Consider the following 18,395-nt stretch of genomic DNA (forward strand, 5'->3'; position numbering starts at 1 on the left):
TGTAATGAAAAGGGAAATAGGTGACATCAGTGCCAGAGAAAGGTGCCCGGAAATTGTTTTCATTCATGTCAAGGGCAGGTAGAATGCAGTAGCTTCTGGTGGTATTATGCAAAGGGAGGGGTAGTAATGTGGAGTCATATGCGTGATTGTTAAACACATTATTGTTGCATTTTATGGAGTGCCGGAATCACCACAGTTGAAACACCTTACATGATAAAATTCTAATGTCGAGGCAGTGCTGTTGCCTAACTCACCGTGCTTGTGATGTCAGCTTGTGAAATGAGAGCAGCCTTAGTAAAACTTTACTGAAAGAAATGCTGAAGATAAACTAATCTGAAATCCACTTTCACTCGCTAGTAACTTTTTTCCGAAAGAAATTGAGCACAATAAACCTTTTGCCCAAACAGCATCATATTGTTTTCATTTTTTTTCTGGATCATGCTCCTCACCTTTCCACCCACAGACGATAACTCCGGGTGGTTGATGTTAGCCTCAACTGTAGCTTATGGTCTAGTTTTTAGGTGAAACTGTGCAGACATTTAAAGGGTGCTTTTTGGATGGAATCGGTGCAACAGAAACGAAGAGAGGGGAAGAAACATAAGGAAGGTCGCTGGTCTAACAACTCATGTTACACATGTTGGATTTATCACGTAGCCATAGCTTTAGCCATGAAAAACATTATGGCTTCTGAGTGCACGACAAACTTTCCCACTGCACTACAACTAACCTGAAGTTGATATTGGAAAGTGTTCGGTATTTTTCAGCAGGCTATTCAACCGAAAATGGTACCCTGGAGCCAATGTTCAGCGAGTTCATACATAGTTTCACTAAGCCTGCCTGTGCAGAAGGAGCTAACGTGAGGCCAAATGTGAAGAATATGCAAGATTTTTCAAGTGACAAAGATTTAGTCTCATCTATATGCTTTAAGTTGACTTAATTCCTGAACCATATACTGGGTCTTTACAGTGACATTTCACCCGTTGTCGACGGGTAGTCACAAGATTCTCCACACCACAGGAATACATGTGAGCAAGAAATGCCAGATTCCCTCTCGGGGAGTTCGTAGAGAGTCCAGGACTGATAATTGAAAACCCCTACCGTTGTTGCGTAACAACTTCTGTTGAGCACTTTTTGGCTTGCAAGTTTTTTCTACTCCCCCTACGAATTTTTTTCTTCCTTTACAGGTTGCCTTTTAGAGTAAAAAAGGGAGACCTAAATGGGATTGAGAAGAAAGTGAGCGAAAGGTTAGGAAAGGCTGTAAAGGAAAGGACAGTGAAGAGTAATCATAGCGGGAACGGTGCAGTGCTATCAGCAGTCCCTCACACAGGTCAACAACCAATAGACTACCTTCACTGCACACACTGCCAAGAATGGCCTTGGTCCCACAGTGGATTATCAGCACCCTCCTCGGCAATACGTCGGCCGGTCAAGACTGCATTTGTGTGAGAAGAGCTTCCTCCTCCTGGAAGCAGCGCAAGGCAGAGAACAGGACGTTAGAGGGCAGAGATTTTTGAGCTAAAGAAAACAACAGAACCTGACGGCGGCAACTTGGCAAGGATTCACATAAGGCGAAGGGAAAATGTGGTCGGCAAAGTGGTTACAAGCATTCAGGCTGTGCTCTTGCAAATACCTGTATACAGATCTTGAACAGCGACCATGGATATGCTGACAAACTCAAAGCATCACCAAGCTACTTCAGGTGCTTCACTGTGTTGATTGAACTAGCATACACGTTATCTTGGGTCGTACAATGCTTACAGCATTGACAGCACAACATACGTCTAAGAGTACGAGTACAGGTGACGACGTCTGGGTGGGTGAGGTTGCGGGGGTGATTCCCCCTCCTCTCAGTGGAATGGCTACTTCTGTGTGCAACCATAGCCTTCTGGTGCAACACAAAGTGGGCCTGAGAAATAGTAGCAATGGCTGTACAACACCACGAGGAAAGGTGTTACGGTCAGAGAAGGCTCGCTGTGAAAATGAGGATAGAGCACCAAGGCCACTAGCAACTGGAGGAACTTCGCTCTTTTTTGCTCTCATTTACAAAGTTTACGCCGTCACCGCAATCACAAGACGAATGTGGCAGTACATCGAGCACTACACCCCGATGCACACAATGATATTCACCTCACAGTATTCGCCATATCACAGCACAGCATTTGTTCGTGTGGTGATCTCTGGCACATTGTTGCAACGTGGCTTGTAGGATAGGAAGTGCCGAACTAGCGATGGCAAACTTCGTCCTCGATTCTTCAGGAGATGGGTCGGTGTCGTCGTGGTCGCCGTTTCTCCGACGAGGGCTTAGCACGCCGGCTTCACCCGTGAGCTGGCTGGCTCAGGACAGCACATAACGCGAAGCCGAGCAAATCATCGTACTAGTGAACAAGTAAAGTAACCAGCCATGACAACGTAACACGCGGATAGTATCCAAGTTGAGTGCGGAAGAAACTGGGGCGTCCATAATATCACCCGGAAAAAGAAACTCGGCACACGTCGCTGCTATGGTCCCTAGAAATATATTCTAGGGACCATAGCGCTGCATCACTGCATTGGCTGCATTCGGGCTCGAGGCGTGCGGACAATTTTAAAAGTTATCCGCGCGAGGCGTGCGGACAGTTTTAAAAATTATCCGCGCGAGGCGTGCGGACAGTTTTAAAAATAATCCGCGCGAGGCGTGCGGATAGGGACAGCCATGTTAATCATCATGCATATTAACAAAAATTGCATAAAAACAAGAACACAGTACAAAAAATGTCAGCTTTTGTTTAAATTATTGATTACAAATATGATTTATTTACAATAAAAAAGTAACTTGAAATTTGAAGCAACGCTTGCTAGCGTTGCTAGCGTCCTCCAAATGCTCTGCGCGGGCTGACAAATGCTCTGACAAAAGACTGGCATGAGACGCATGAGACTGGCAAATGATCTGCGCGGGCTGTTCGTGAGTTCTGATGGCAGTGCCTTTTCTGTGCGTGTCTCGTGACTACCGCTGTGAATTCCTGATCCCGCATTTTTGACAAGAAACCGACTTCAGTGAGTCCACTTGTTATTTCGGAAATTCCCGGGCTTGTGTTCTGGATAGGAGTTTTTGCAATGAAGGAGTCTGCTTGTTTACTTCGGCTCGCTCGTGTTTCGGGACAGCACGCTATTGTTTAATAATGTTTTTGCGCTGTTTGCAGTCTCACGCAGAAGCTGTTTTATCGAAGAACGTTCGTCTGAACCAAAACTTTCGAGTCGCGCATAGCTTTCAATACTTCGAACTGAGCGTTGGCTGTCAGATGCACAAGGAAAAGCTTTTTGTCCACCCTTTGGCAGCCATTTGTGAAGTGGAATGTTTTTCTAATATTTTTGCGTTAGTATGAAACAGCGTCTGCGTAGACTACGCTGTGGAATATTTCAGGCGCATGTTGGCACTGATAAGTTCTTTACGCAGGTTTTGTTGAAGTTCACAATCTTTCGTTTCATTCAACACCAGGTGCATTGATGGTGCAGTGGGCCGCGAATCTGCATTTATTTTGTATTTATTTAGGATTGAAAGCCTATGGGCACTGACCGTGGGTGCAGGGGAACCATTGGTTTCTTCCTAGCAGGGTTCGCACATAAGGCAGCTCTAGAACGCAGTTGTGTCGCTGAACCTTGCTGCAGCTGCAGTCAATAAGTATCGATCATCTACCATTTTAAAGCAGTATAAATATTTCTCACAATAATAACGGCCATTTTTTTGAGCGTTTATTTTGGCACAGCGCATAGAAAAGCAGGCTGTATAAAGACCGCGTACTTCAGTGGCGTTCAATCATTCTACTTTCCGTACTTGGATGTTTAATAACTGACACTTCGCTATTTTTGGGCAGCGTCGCCTGACTTCATACATATGTACTGCCATGAACAAATGCCAAACATGCAAAACCAGAAAAATATATTCCTGGTCTGGCAATCATGGTAGACAGGAGGAAAAATTTGTGGGTACGCCAGCCGAGACGTTGCCCATTTTATATTTTCGTGTCAGCGTTTCGTTTATCTGTGGTCAAGCCTTCGTAACCACATGTAATAATTTCTCAGAGTCCTGCTGTTTTAATTTTTATGTCGATCCATAACAACGCATTCACTCCATACGATGTGTTATGCCCGTATGGCTCACCGCTACACTTCCCATATAACTACGGCAGCACTTGCAAAAAACTGCATACAGTTATAACAATGCGTAGGTAACGTGTGGGTGGGGGTGTTCAACTTCTAAATTCTGGCTAATGCTCTGTTCTGTCAAATTAATCTCATTACTCTGCCCCAACAATGCCCTTGAAGCCAGCTGGACAGTGTCGTCCTTAACCTGCTTTGATTTCAATGGAGGAGTCCATTAAATACATGTTTGTATTGACGAGTAGGCAAATTACCAGTTGCCTTACTGGGTCTTCGACAAAAAAGTCATTGGTACGAGGCATGCTATTGTGGTGCCATACGCAGCAAGGAAAGTTTGAGACAATTAAAAAAGCCTTGAAGACAAAATACAAGTTCGTTTAATTTGAAAGAACTAACCTTAGGAAGCTCACTCAGCTCCATTCTAGCCACGAAATATGTTTTTAACTACAGAAATGAATAAAATATTAAAGCACTTTGAAATTTCGCGCTAGAGGGACGTATTGTGACACGGAGTGGCATAACATGACCTAGCACTAAAAAAAAGGATCACTGTGGGAACTGCTCGTCGTTTGATTGGATGGAACCAGAGGCCCGACTACAGTCTCCCAGTCAATGTTCCTTGACGCTGGCACCAATCGCACAAACAAGATTCTGTAACGTCATTCAGAAATCGCTAGACAGTGGCTGGGGCCACTGCTTCATATATTTTCATTTAAATCTCAATTACTTATTTGAAGTTTGTGATGAAATCAGTATTTTTGTGATCAGGACACAATGGCCCTAACTTGTATGTTGTCTTCGTGGCCCCATTTAATTGCGTTTAGTGGGCAACCCTGTGCGGAGAGTAGGGGCACGCAGTCACAGAACAAAAGAGAGTGATAGCAAAGAAAATGAAGCTCTGTGAATGTACAAAGCCAGTCAAGACAACCTTCAAAGAAGTGGAAAATCACGAGATAAAGTGACGCGTCAAAAGAAATTTACAATTGTAACTGTATACAGTGCTGGGAAGGTCTATATGGGGAAAAAAAAAAAAGTTGTGTGGCATTCCCAACAGTTTGAATGTGGAAAAGGCTGTTTGAGAAAAGGCTCTGCCCGATTTGGCGGCCTGTCTAATTGGCAGAAATGAGGTGGAGCTGGTTGAATGCAGTATGTTGGAATATAATAGTGCCTGTCCGGCTTCATGTAAAGTAGATATCTGACTTCCAAATGCTGTATGGCTTCTAGTTCACAAGCAGAAAGTAAACCGCAGACAAGTGAAGGTCGTCATGACGAGATTAGAGTACTGGGGAGGAAAAGCAAGAACGTGCAACAGCAAAGGGCTATCAATTGCCCACAAAAATGCATTGCCTCAAGCTTCAGAGAAAATGGGAACATCCTCTCGTGCGGAACAAGTTCACAGTTTTCTATGCGCTGCCTGAAGAGAATGTGAAATAGACCGACGGCAACCAGGCTGGCTGTGCCTATTTGCGAATCCCTCACTGAACTACCACAAATTGGTTTAAAATAGATCTCGAGGAACAATTGCGGCGTCCCCTGCTCCCAAGAAAACTGAGTACCTTGGGTGCATATGATCTTTCATTCTGTGTGTTTTCGCATTGCTTTCTGCCACATGCCTCAATAATTCTCTTCCAAGTATGCTCCAGCCTGTTCTGTGCGTTTGATGAGTCTCTTTGTATTTTTTACCTCGTCTTCATTGCACGGCGTGTATTTATCTCCCTGTGCCGTGTCCCCTCCCTCTCCATAGCAGTGTGCAGATGGTGTTCTGGGGAAGCAGGGCTGACATCTGAAGAGGAACTTGGAATAGGTCGACTGGGTGGCCACCCGCCACATCATGGATCGTGAACCCTGTGGTGAGGTGGCACTGTCATGATGTGGTTACTCTGTTCGGCAGCTGCACAACCCTGTGCCCTCCTTGGAATGAAGACAGTGGTGGATCTGTTGTCGTGGCCGCTGCCAGCGCGGTTGTTTTGGTGTTTGCGCTGATAAAACGGGCCACTGAAAGGAACTTATGGTCCTGGCTACTTGTCGGGTGTGACATGCAGAGCACGGAGCACCAATTTGCTTCCAGTTCCTGCCTTTTATCACCATTGGTTACCTGCCCTTTGATGCCTCCCCTGGGCAGGTAGGTCTTGAGCTGAGTAAATAAAACAGTGGGGAAGCATTGTTTTCAAAACCTTCAAAAGCAAGCTACCCATGCGCAAGAAACCGTCGAGTGATTCACAACTTAACGGGTACAAGCGATGGAAAAGGGAATGAAGACAAAGCCTACGGGCAAGTGCAGTCCCACAAATTTACCTTGTCCACCTTTCCATATTGTTTACTTGGAGATCATACCGCTTGTGGCCTGTCATCACAGCAACTTGTTTATGAAGAAGGTTTCATGTAAGAAATAGAATTATCATCAAGATTTCTGAGCATCTAGGGGTGCACAACATGGCAGCAGAGCTAGTGGAAAGCGCACCTTTCTGCTAAAATAGCTCATCTAGCAACTACCCCTACAGGATTGCGCATTCTTGACAGAATTGGCCTTCATATTCCGACAAGATTAGACCGGAAAGTCTCCAGTCCGCGTACCACCCACGCTGAACTCGTAGTTCGGCCACTAGCCCGCAATACGCATCCAACAAATAACGTGGGCCGAAGAACAGAGAGGGCACGAGCGCTGGAGAGGCATCTTCCAATCTGCCCAGATGACCACTACGTGGCCGCTGCTGAATACTGCCACCATGATGCATATGCGGTAGCCATGATCAACACGGCCCATTACCCTCCCATCAAGTCGCTCACGGTGAACAACCCTCATACTGGAGAGGCGGAGGAGGCGGCAATAGTGCTAGTGCTATCACACAGGCCAACCCCCACAACTATAATCTCAGCTTCTAAAATAGCCGTTTGAAATTTCGCTCGTGGCATTATTTCTCCACTCGCTCTCAAAATTCTGGCTTAAAATTCCCCAACCTTTCCAGTAGAAATAATATGGACCCTGGCTCATGCCGGCATCGAAGGACATGAGGCAGCCCACGTCGTCACTCGCGCACTTCAATCCAAGCGGTCCCCAGCCTCGTTCTCTACCATTGGGCCAGATCCCCTAGGGACAGACTGACAACTTACCACAACAATGTCAGTCATTACCCCCTCGCCCGCCGCAAATACCCCGTCCATTCTCAGCTCACCCACGTGCAGGAACACACATGGCGACTCCTCCAGACTCGCTCTCCCTTGCCGAGCGGTCCTTCACCCCATCCACCCCACCGTTTACCCCTCCCCCAATTATGCTGCCTGTGGCACACGCTCCACGGTACCCCACTTCATGTGGGGCCATCCTTATGACCCTTTCCCTCTGGTTTCCTCCGACGTGCTGGGTAGCTCTGACCTAGGGACACAACTCTCCCTCATGGACAGGGCTACGTTAGTCGCCGCCAGGCTGAAGCCTGTGGCCACCCCTACCACTTAAAGCTACTGCGAATATTAAAGTTTTCTCTCTCGCTCTTTCTCTCATGTAAGAAAGACAGCATCTCAATGCTATCAGTATTCTTGGGCCCAGCACCTAGTTTAAATGTCCGTCGGTACCTGTCTGACCACTTTGGTCAGATGGTGCCTCTCCAACCACTTCTTGTTTTGCGCCTCATTAGCTATGGAAACCTTTCCTTGATCACCCTTTCATTCATTGGCTTCAGCACACGGTTAGTCTGCCTGCTCGCAATGGCATCTCTGTATGCGTTTTGTGGATACTGGGATCAAGGTTATGGCAACCAGGCAGCACAGGAGACTCCAGTGACACTTCCACTGGTTGGTTACCCTGCTCTGCCTCCATCTTTCAGGCAACAGTTGGGACGCACTTGTTTAGGTTTCCTACCTAATGCCCCCTTACAACTCGAGCTACCAGAATGCCTACGCTGCATTGGTCTCCCCCATCATGACCAAAACCGTGTTGTACCACAGCTAAACTAGCAAGTGTAACGCACTTTCTTGGCCACAGCTTTACTCACTAGTCCCGTTCTTCTGAACGCCTACCATACCTGGCCGAGATACCTGACCATACCTGCTCTTGGGTGCATTGCTCTCAAGAGTGGCTTCTTCACAGAGGTAATCCAGCCGAAGACTCTGTGCCTTCATGGCCTGATTCTTCCTCACCAGGATTTTTGCCCCTGAGCCTTGCCTCCTGGCCACCCCACTTTTCCTCTTCCCTCTACCTCCCCTTTCTGGGCCCTGCTTGCGTTTGATTCGGAAGTTGAGTGAACTTGTGTACAAACAGCAAGTGCCATCTTAGGGTGCTTTCTCGATGAGAGGTGTGCTCAGTCCGGAGTGCCTTGGAGGTGACCAGTTCGTGCTGCCCTCTCTACCGGCGTGGGCTAGGTCGAGGGGTCGAGGCTAGCTGGCAACTCCGCCCACTTCTCTGAGTGCCAATCTTGGGGAGTGTTGGTTGCCTGAGGTGTGGACGCACTCTATAGAGCAATGTGGTAGAGAGTTCCCATGTTTGAGCAACGCCGACTCGTGGCTGGGTTTCGGGTAGGGAACATGGCGGCGTAGAGGGTGTTGCGGGGAAAGGTGCTTGTCTTTAATTGGTGTAGGGTGACGGTGTTGGTTATGGAGAGAGGGTGGTAGGGAGGTAAGTATTTTCATCGTTTTAGCTTACAGTGGGCGAGGGTATCGGCGTAGGAGAGGAGTGTGTAAGGTTGGAGGCGAGGCGAAGGGTATTGGCACAGGCAACGCTGTCGAGTATATGGCCACGGCACCAGCCGTTTCGTTGCCTTCAAACTCTACGTGGCCTGGAGCCCATACAATGCGTGCGAGGGGCAGATGATGTTTCTGGCGTAAAATTTCCACTCCTTGACTGGAAATCTCAGAGGATCGGGGTGCATTCTTCTGCGGTTTGTGAAGCAAGCGCGGTGGCAACTTCCTCTGCTGATGTGGGCCGTGCAGTTTAGTAAAAGACTGTCGCTTACTTCCTCAGTAGGATGCCGACTTGGCCTTCAAATTGAGGAGGGTGTAAGGAGTGGAGGGGGTTTTGGGACGGGGGGGTGAGGAGTGAGGAAGGTGGCAGTTTGTCAACTCGGAGCCGGCCCCACACCCAGTTTGCTGCACAGGCATTATATTGAGTGATCGAAGGTGGCTGCTAGGTAGTTTTGTGGCTAAGGCATTGCACTGCTGAGCCCAGGGACGCAGGTTCGATTCTCAGCCACGGTGGCTGCTTTCGATTCAGATGCACTGCGCCAAAACCTCACAAAATGGGCGCAGTGGAAAATGCCCATCTTGTGAAATTTCGGCACCTGTTCGACATCGCAGGTGGTCAAAATTTATCCAGAGCCCTCCACTTCGGCATTCTTCATTGCTCAGCTAGTGTAGCTTTGGTGCGTACATGAATGTTTTTTCTTCCTTCATCTACCAGTGTTCCCAAAGCTCCGTGGTGCACTAAATGAGTTTGTGAGTGAATTGTAATCGTTAACTGTTTGCTTTGTGAATTGTCTTAGGCAGCTTTGGTTGGTGTGCTTGGTTCCCTTGTGTGTGCCATTGTTTGCCAGCACCGGGTGTGTGATGATGAAAAGAGACTTTTTTTTTCCCAATATCCTCGTGATGTCTTTGCAGAGGAATCCCCGTCTTGCTCATCGGAACGCCAGTGCAGGGGACACAAGAGGCCGCGGGACAACTCGGACTCGGACCTTTCCAGGTGGGCAGTCCCTCCACCTCTTTCACCAGACCTCTGTGGTGTCCTCTCCGCTTGACCCCTGTTTTTGTGCCGCGTTTATGGTGGATAGTTAGGTACCAAGCCGCCGTGATGTTGGCTCTTCTGCGCTTGACTACTCAAACAAAGAACCTTGTTCTGATAGCCGCCTTCCCAATTTTCGGCACAGCGCCTTCGTTGCCTCCACTCACTTTCGTGTCTGGCCATGGCGATGTTTTCATGGTCAGGGTGGCGAGTTAGTGCCCAATTTAGACCTGCACAGGTCCTGCATGTGGGAGTACATTAGTGAAAGCTCGTTTTGTACTTCAGTAACATGAATTATGGGCAAGTTGAACGGCACGAGTTGGTCCGACCAAGCTCCATAGAAGGTTGCAGAATCAGTGAATTCAAATGCTAAGTGGTTTCAACCTCTGGTAATTCAAACTGCGCGCCGCCGTCCCGTAGTCTTGGAGCCTAGCGCGTGGTCGAAAAAAAACACCCGCTGCCTACACTGGTGTTTGGGAGCAAGTGGCAGCGGTTATGAAACCCGATCGGTGTCGGTACTGCAACTTTGGCACAAAGCTCTGGAAAGAAGCCAGCCACCTGCGCTCAAAGGTGGCGTCACCGGCCCCCATGGCAGACGTTTTGAACAACACCTGCTAAGCGATGTGGATGGAAGTGCAGTGCTCTGACAGATGAGGACAACATTTCTCTGGTTAGAAGAGCAGAGCCTGTGGCTACCAGGGGCTACCAGCCTGAGGAGCGAAATAATGACTGTGGAAGTAAAAGCCGGATTGAACACTGCAAGTCTCTTCTCCAGTTTTGAGAAGGCGAAGAGAAGAGCTACTACTGCCATATGCGCCTCTTAAAGGCCAACTGCAGTACGTACCACCAAATCAGCTGGATCATGGGTGGTAGCCCCATGAAATGCCTCGTTAATCAGTCAGAAACGTTTGAAGAAGCTCCGCCCCAGACCATGCTGCACCTGCCGGCGGATCGCATAAACAGCCACGACGCGCCTGTGACGCTCTGGCCATGCGGGGGTTCTTCCTCTGGCCAGCCATGCAGCTGGAGAACCGGTCGAGCTCTGCTGTGAACACTTCACCCATTTGCTGCCCCGTGCTGGTGTAGAGCTTGCACGCAGGCTTGCTCCCAAGCTGCTGACCATCTGGCCGCTTGCTGGACGGCTGCAACGTCGCTTCAATGGCCGCACTATTCTCGATTTTGATTTCAAAATCGCCGATTTTTTCTGATCACTTGCGGAGTCCACGTGCGTATTTCAGCTGTTGCATTTTGCATATCGCTTTCTTTTTCAGCAGACTATACGGAAATGCTGTTTTCAAGAGGTCGAAATTTGAGGTGCAGTTGGCGTTTAAAGCAAAGTGCTGGCTGTTGCCTCCAAAGACAAAAGGCAGACTGCAATCGCGAACTTTGAAACAGCAGAGCTGTTGTTACTAGCTGTGAGTTCACCGTTGCAGGAAAAAATACCGAGCAAATGCCGAGCACACGTGAGCACGTGCCATGTGGTGACTACAAAGCATCCTCGGCACGCGCAGTGGCTTTAGCAAAAACAAAAGAACCGATGAAAATCTCGAGGAGTGAGAAAATGGCAAGCACTCGTGAGCACATGTGTCTGGGCGACAGCTAGTGTCCCTGGCTTGCACAGTGGCTTTAGCAAAAAAAACTCCAGCGCTGATGCTAAATATGAAAGGACACCCTGCTTTGGAGAGGTCACCGTGACCTCTGCATTCTTTAGAAGCCATTATGGGCAATTGGAGACATGGCTACAAGTGGGCCGCTCCTTCCTGAGATGATTTGTAGATCCCGCCACTGCTGCCGCGAGTCAATACGAAGAGCTGGTGGAAGTCTCAATGCTGAGGATGACTTTGCATCCACCACTTGCCACAAAGAACACCACGACCACCTCTTCGATGTATATGACGACGATTACTAGCACCACGGCTATGCAAGTAAACAATGGTACTGAAACTGTACTATGTGTCCGGCAATGCCTACCTACAACAGCTTCGCCATTCGTCTCGTGTGCGAGTCCAAGCTTCCCTGAACTTTTTGAAGCATCAAATTGTTGTCATGCTGTACTGCTGTTTTGTTGCTGTGTGGAATTGTTCTACACTTTGGTTAATTCAAAGGTGTGATGGCTTCCCCTTTCGGTTCGAATTAACGAGCTTCTAATGTATGCAGCCACAACACAGGGATGCTGTGCGTCTTCTTCTGTGTCATTACCATGCACACAACCAGCGCTGTCATGAGAAAGTTCGCTCAAAGTGTTCGCTGCTTGCATCTTCGCAGCTCAAGCCGATCAGAGTCATCGTCACCCCCCCCGACTTATCCGGACTCGCCTGTGCCAGGTTCAGATGTGGACAGTGCCGGCAGCAGCACAGGCGTTCCTCTTTCGGAGGAAGGTGGGTCCTCTTTTTCCTGCACCTTCAGTTTGCGAGTTCATTGGTTCACATTGCTGTGAGAAGCTCCCGGGCTCAAGCGTGTGTGAGAGAGATCTTCCCTCCCCCTTTCCGTGGCATCAGCCACTGCCGAGGTCAATCGAAGGGCCCCTGCTTCGCTGCATCATGGTATTTTCCTGTGGCTTAGGATTACAGTTCACATTTGCACAGACCCTGCGGTGTAGGTGGCCCGTGGGGGTGTGCACTGTGCCGTCTTAAGTAGCGTTGATGAGGAAATAGAGGGAGAAGTGGTGTTTCACTTGTGCCAGGGTTCGAGGCAGGCTCAAATTTTATAAAATTTTATTGGGAGAACGAAAAAGTGTTTCCCTTTTAATTTTTTCAGCCACTGATTGCGCACTTGTAAGTTGGCTGGGTATTCTTGTAGCGAAACACTGCACAACAGAATGGCCGGACACAAAAGAAAGCTTTCTTCTGAGTTCAGCCTTTCTGTCGTGCAGGTTCACACTGACTTGTCACAAAGTGCCCAGATGTAACACCGTGACAGAGCTGTGCTCACCTAGCTGAAGTAATTGTAAGAGGGGAGCTTTGTTGGTTGTACACTGAGCAGATGTCACCACCATACCGTCGACCGGTACAGTTCAAACCGTAATATTTTTTTCTGACACAATCAGACCTATCCCCTCCTGACAAAGCATGGCAATACCTTCCACAGTAGTACCGGAGACACGGTGGAAAGAGGAAACAATGTCCATATTTTTTATACATGACTACTTGGCCTTGAAGTCACTTCCTGGAGTCCCTTTCTGCTTTACTGTTCCCCTTGCTTTTACTTGCAGCAAGCCACCTTGAGGCAGTCGAGCGTCAGCGAATGGAGTGCCGCGATGCTTACCCTGCGAGCACAATTCTTTCTGGAACCATCAAATTATATCGAGAACACTGTCAATCAAAAAAGGACGTTCCACTCTAGTGACAGCAGAGTGAAACACTCTCCCTACCCAACAAGATTGCCTTTTGCGACTCGTGGAAGAAAGAGTTAACACCCTCAGCTTGAAAAGGATAAGATAACCGGGCACTACTGGGCATAGAGTTTCGTACTAATATATACTAGAGGGAAATCTGGCGCTGCATTCGCGTGCTGCCATGGGCGGCGCCATTGCAGCTAGAGACGTTCCTCGCCGCCTTGGCTTGGTTAGCCACATGGCTTCTTTTTCGTCTTGAAGCGAAATCAAAAACTGGTAACATTGTTTTGTTATTCAGTTTGCATGAGCCTTCTAAATAATCCCTGGCAAATATATCTTTCTGGACGTTTAATTTTATAATAATAAAACAAATTCGATTAATCTTTTGCTGTAAATATTGTTGCATTTTTGCAGCCAGAGGCGACTTTTCAGCCTGTTCGTGAGCCATGCCAAGGACAAGTGGGACGTGCCTGCCCGGTACATGACGGCACGTTCGCCGAAGCGCGGCTCCCCTAGACGGTGGCGCCACATTTCCCTCTAGTGTATATTAGTATGAAACTCTATGCTACTGGGCACTGGTAACAAAGCGTAAAGAAGACTTTCGCATCAACATTTATGGCCAAGTGAGCATCACATATGTCCTGTACGACTTTAATTCGGGCTTGTCCAGTTTCGGGGTGCACTCCATTCTTCAGCTTCCAGAAACCACTTCTCGTGCCGTAAAAAAGTGGGCGGTAATGAAAAGGGCTCGCTTCTGTTTTGGGCAACCGCGCAGGCTGCCTTCCTTTTTGCCAGCAGGGCGGCACCATCCTCGTTGCCCTTAGCAGCTAACGTAGCTTGCCAGTTATCCTTGGCATCACGTGATGCCCACTCGTGCGCTTATAGTGATGGCAACGCCAACAGTGGTTGTGGCAGAGCAGACCCAAGCCACTGTTGGGCAGCACAAAGAAACCTCAAATTTTTTGCCGCTCGGTCTTGACGAATCGACACTCAAGCCCCCCTTATTTCAGTAAGAGTGTTTAGTGCACGTTGCTAGTTGCTAATTTATGATGCTAAAAACTGAACAACAAGAATCTTGTATCATGGGCAGGTTTTCACTGTGTTGCACAAATTTCTTTATGCAACCACCCTTGTGCATTTTGTTTGTTACAGTGTAATCTCGATGATACGATTCTGGGTGATACAAATTTCGGGATGATACGAATTTCTGAAAAGTCCCAGCGAAATTGCATTGTTAGCAATGGGAAAAATTTCGGCTGTTCCGAACGGACCTGCGCGGCCCGGCGGATGATACGAACGAGCCGGCGAGGGGCCCGACTGCCGAACGAGCAAGTGACGGCTCTCTCTTCCCTCTTTGTCGCTCTTTCTCTAGAAACGGCCGGGCCGTTGTTTTCTGCTTGCTGACACCGCCGCGAAACCCCGCACGCTTCACGCGGCGTGGCCGGCTGCGGCCGCAAAGTTGCGACCGCTCCTAACCACTCTTTAAAATGCCGCTCAAGGCAGACGGTAAGTTGCTTGTGCGGTAAAGGAGCTGATTATGCATGCGAAAACGGTACTATAAAACATCATCCACGGGGCTAGCGAAAGCGCCCATGAAATATCTGCCGGGGTGCTAAGCCTAACCATCTCCAGCGCAGCTAAGCCGGCTGTCTCGAGCGCTTCGCAAGTCGTCAGGCTCCTCCATCCTGCCGCGCGCTTCGTGCGTCATTTTCTGGTTGAGGTAGGAGCTACCGCGGCCGCGAAATCGTCGATACAGGCGTGAAAATACAGTGCGCGCAAAGCCGAGGCGTGTGAATCGCGTGCAAAAACGCATCATGCGGTTCACGCTTGACTTGCGGCATGTAGCGAGCTTGGGCACCACGAGTGAGGTGACGAGCGCGAAGCGTTACGCGCTCCAGAAAGGACTGCTTTGCGACGTGGGGGTAAAAAAATGCAGAAGAAAATCGCGAATTTCTTCAGGCGAAAGTAAAAAAAGAAATACACGAAAACTTTTTTCAGCACTACATTTTTTGGTCTGTATTGGTTCATACGAATTTTGGATGATACGAATATTTTTCCCGGCCCCGCGAGATTGGTATCATCGAGATTTTACTGTATTGCTATTTTGGTGCAGGTGAGGCAAAGTGCAGTTTTATTGCTTGGAATTCGGTGAATTGGTTCATATCGATTCCAAATTTCAGCTTGAACGAGAAACTGAGGACGGTAGAAAGGACTAGAGAGGCGGTGTTTCCTTTTTACTGTCAGCATTTTGTTTGTGTTTCCTTTATACCGTTGTCACCATTTCCATAAAAGGGTGCGCTGTTAAGGAGATATGGAGAGTCAACTTCGGCGAGCAAACTTCAGCGTATCTACAGGGCACCAGTGGCAAGGGGGTGGCTGTCTTACATGTGGCTTTCGCCGACAAGAGCGGAAAGAACGAGACAGAGCCTTTCGAAGAACAACAACCAAAAGAGGCTTATATTTTAAGACGAGTAACTGTGCCGGCATGAGAGTAGGAGTATTAGCGAGAGGTAATGAAAAAATTGTGCAAAGTTGACAGTGCATGTTACAGAGGATAAAAGAGTGTAACAGTGAATATTGCAAAGTAGCGGAGTTAATTAAGGGAAACAGTTCGATGCATGTGTAAGACAAAGTCCCACAATTTTCGCTGACCGGGCGGGGTGATGCGCCGCTGTCCGGAGGGCGAAGGTGGCTACCTGTGAAGCGCTCCTTCGACCTAGGCCAGGACGAACGATGACAAAGCGGTGATTTAAGGCCCGGGAGCTTGTTGAGGTCCTCCAGGGCGCAGGTCTCGAATGGCGATGCACACATGGGCAGAAGCCATTGTTACATCACGTACCACATTGCAACTGCTTCGTCTTGGTGTGGGTGGCCTTTTTATATCTCCGCAAACGCGAAAAAAGGACATGCAAAGTGCGCGCCCCTGTCAAGCCCGCAACTTCGCTGTTTCTCTCCTCTCGAATGTTGCACTGCTGAGCCCAAGGATGCAGGTTCGATTCCTGGCCACGGTGGCTGTTTTCGATTCAGCTGCACTGCGCCAAAATCTCAAAAAATGGGCGCGGTGGAAAATTCCCATGTTGTGAAATTTTGCCGCCTCTTAGACATCGCAGGTGGTCAAAATTTATCCAGAGCCCTCCACTTCGGCATTCTTCATTGCTCAGCTAGTGTAGCTTTGGTGCGTACATGAATGTTTTTTCTTCCTTCACCTACCAGTTTTCCCAAAGCTCCGTGGTGCACTAAATGAGTTTGTGAGTGAATTGTAATCGTTAACTGTTTGCTTTGTGAATAGTCTTAGGCAGCTTTGGTTGGTGTGCTTGGTTCCCTTGTGTGTGCCATTGTTTGCCAGCACTGGGTGTGTGATGATGAAAAGAGACTTTTTTTTCCCAATATCCTCGTGATGTCTTTGCAGAGGAATCCCTGTCTTGCTCATCGGACAGCCAGCGCAGGGGACGCAAGAGGTCGTGGGACGACTCGGACTCGGACCGTTACAGGTGGGCAGTCCCTCCGCCTCCTTCGCAAGACCTCTGTGGTGTCCTCTCCGCTTGACCCCTGTTTTTGTGCCGCGTTTATGGTGGATAGTTAGGTACCAAGCCGCCGTGATGTTGGCTCTTCTGCGCTTGACTATCAGGGTTCGCACAGGTCCTTGAAAACCTTGAAAACCCTTGAATTTAGGAGTGTCAATTTCAAGGCCTGGAAAGTCCTGGAATTTTTAAATTGTCCTTGACAACCCTTGATTTTTCCGGAGAGAATCAATGGCCCTGTCTTTTCACAAGAATTTAAAGTGTTTGTTGTGGATTTTAGGTGTTAACAAATGTAAAAAAAGGTGTTAACAAATGTAAAAAAAATATTTAACAATCAAGTTTCAGTGTATTGCGCGAAATTACAAGTTTGGTTACGAGGCAACATTAGGAGCAGGCACTTGTCAATCCAATCTATATCGCGATACAATCCAGTGAAAGCCAGCTTCTGTTCTCTATCTTACATCTTCCATCTAGTCTATGGACGCTTGCTCATTGCATGTTTGCTGTTCCTCATACGCTCCATCTACGTTTGCTTTTAGGTGAAAATGGTGGACGTGTACATAGTTCATCTTGCCTTGAAGCAACATTTGCTCCAGTTAATTTCAGCTGATACTCTTGCTGACAAAGCAGGAGATGCACGCAGCATTAACTAAGTTTTGAAATCAAACAGTCTCAGCAAAACACAAAGAAAAAAAATCTCTAAATACCAGCCATGAAATTAAAAAACGAAGCTGGGGGAGCATTTACGAACCCGTTAGCACCTATCTAAATGTCCATTGATGGGCTTAGATATTGTGCAATAAAAAACCTTTGCATTGTGTTTGAAAAGTTATAAATAATCCCAGATAAAACATTAGATGGGGGACCTTGAAAATGTGTTTTGTGGTCCTTGAAAGTCTCCTTGAAAACCCTTGAATGTTTGCTTTTGAAGCCTGTAGGAACCCTGACTATTCGAACAACCTTGTTCTGATAGCCGCCTTCCCAATTTTCGGCACAGCGCCTTCATTGCCTCCACTCACTTTCGTGTCTGGCCATGGCGATGTTTTCATGGGGAACGCCTCGTGGTCAGTGTTTTGAGTTGATTGCCCAATTTAGACCTGCACAAGTGCTGCATGTGGGAGTACTTTAGTGAAAGCTCGTTTTGTACTTCAGTAACATGAATTATGGGTAATTTGGACCGTGTGAGTTGGTCCAGCCAAGCTCCATAGAGGGCCACGTAATGGAAAAGCCAGTTACAGTGGAATCTCGGTGATACGAATTCGGTTGATATGAATTTCGTTGTGATGCGAATTTTTAAAACTCCCCGGCGAAAATGCATTGTATGCAATGTAAAAAAATTGGGATGATCCGTACACATTTACCACTCCGGTGCGGGTGATACGAACACGCGAGCCGCGAGCAGACGACTGCGGCGTGGACGGGAGGCGGGAGTGTTGGTGCGGCCGTGCGGCCTTGGTTGCGCGCGGGCACAAAAGCATTGAGCGTGAACCGCATGTAGTGTTTTCTGCTCACAAAAACGCGCCGCGCTTGCCACAGGCGCGCTGACCCTGCCGCGTAATCACCTGTACGCGCCGCGGCCGGCGGCAGCGGCTTCGGCCGCGAAGTGGTGTCGGGACTCGGGAGCTCGAGCGACCGCTTCTAAGCGCTCTCTAAAATATCACTCAAGGCAAGCACGAAGTTGCTTGATCGGTAAAGG

The 18,395-nt window shown here is 48.2% G+C and overlaps 1 protein-coding gene across 8 annotated transcripts in view; it reads left to right on the plus strand.

The window, feature by feature from the left end:
* The first annotated feature begins 2,902 nt into the window (after positions 1 to 2,902).
* Positions 2,903 to 18,395, plus strand: part of LOC144150027 (uncharacterized) — a 57,062-nt gene continuing 41,569 nt past the window's right edge. For 6 of the 8 annotated variants that reach the window (XM_077681820.1, XM_077681818.1, XM_077681812.1 and 3 more), the window contains exons 1-5: positions 2,903 to 3,033; positions 5,882 to 5,987; positions 9,724 to 9,805; positions 12,110 to 12,222; positions 16,588 to 16,669. In XM_077681820.1, the coding sequence (XP_077537946.1) occupies positions 5,969 to 5,987; positions 9,724 to 9,805; positions 12,110 to 12,222; positions 16,588 to 16,669 (296 nt within the window). In that variant the 5' untranslated portion in view covers positions 2,903 to 3,033; positions 5,882 to 5,968. The remainder of the gene's footprint in view (positions 3,034 to 5,881; positions 5,988 to 9,723; positions 9,806 to 12,109; positions 12,223 to 16,587; positions 16,670 to 18,395) is intronic. The other 2 variants (XM_077681813.1, XM_077681816.1) reach the window with 2 other exon arrangements.

Source organism: Haemaphysalis longicornis, unplaced genomic scaffold (genome assembly GCF_048455015.1).
Source record: "Haemaphysalis longicornis isolate Haplotype H1 unplaced genomic scaffold, Haemaphysalis longicornis Haplotype H1 scaffold_8, whole genome shotgun sequence".
Lineage (NCBI taxonomy): Eukaryota > Metazoa > Arthropoda > Arachnida > Ixodida > Ixodidae > Haemaphysalis > Haemaphysalis longicornis.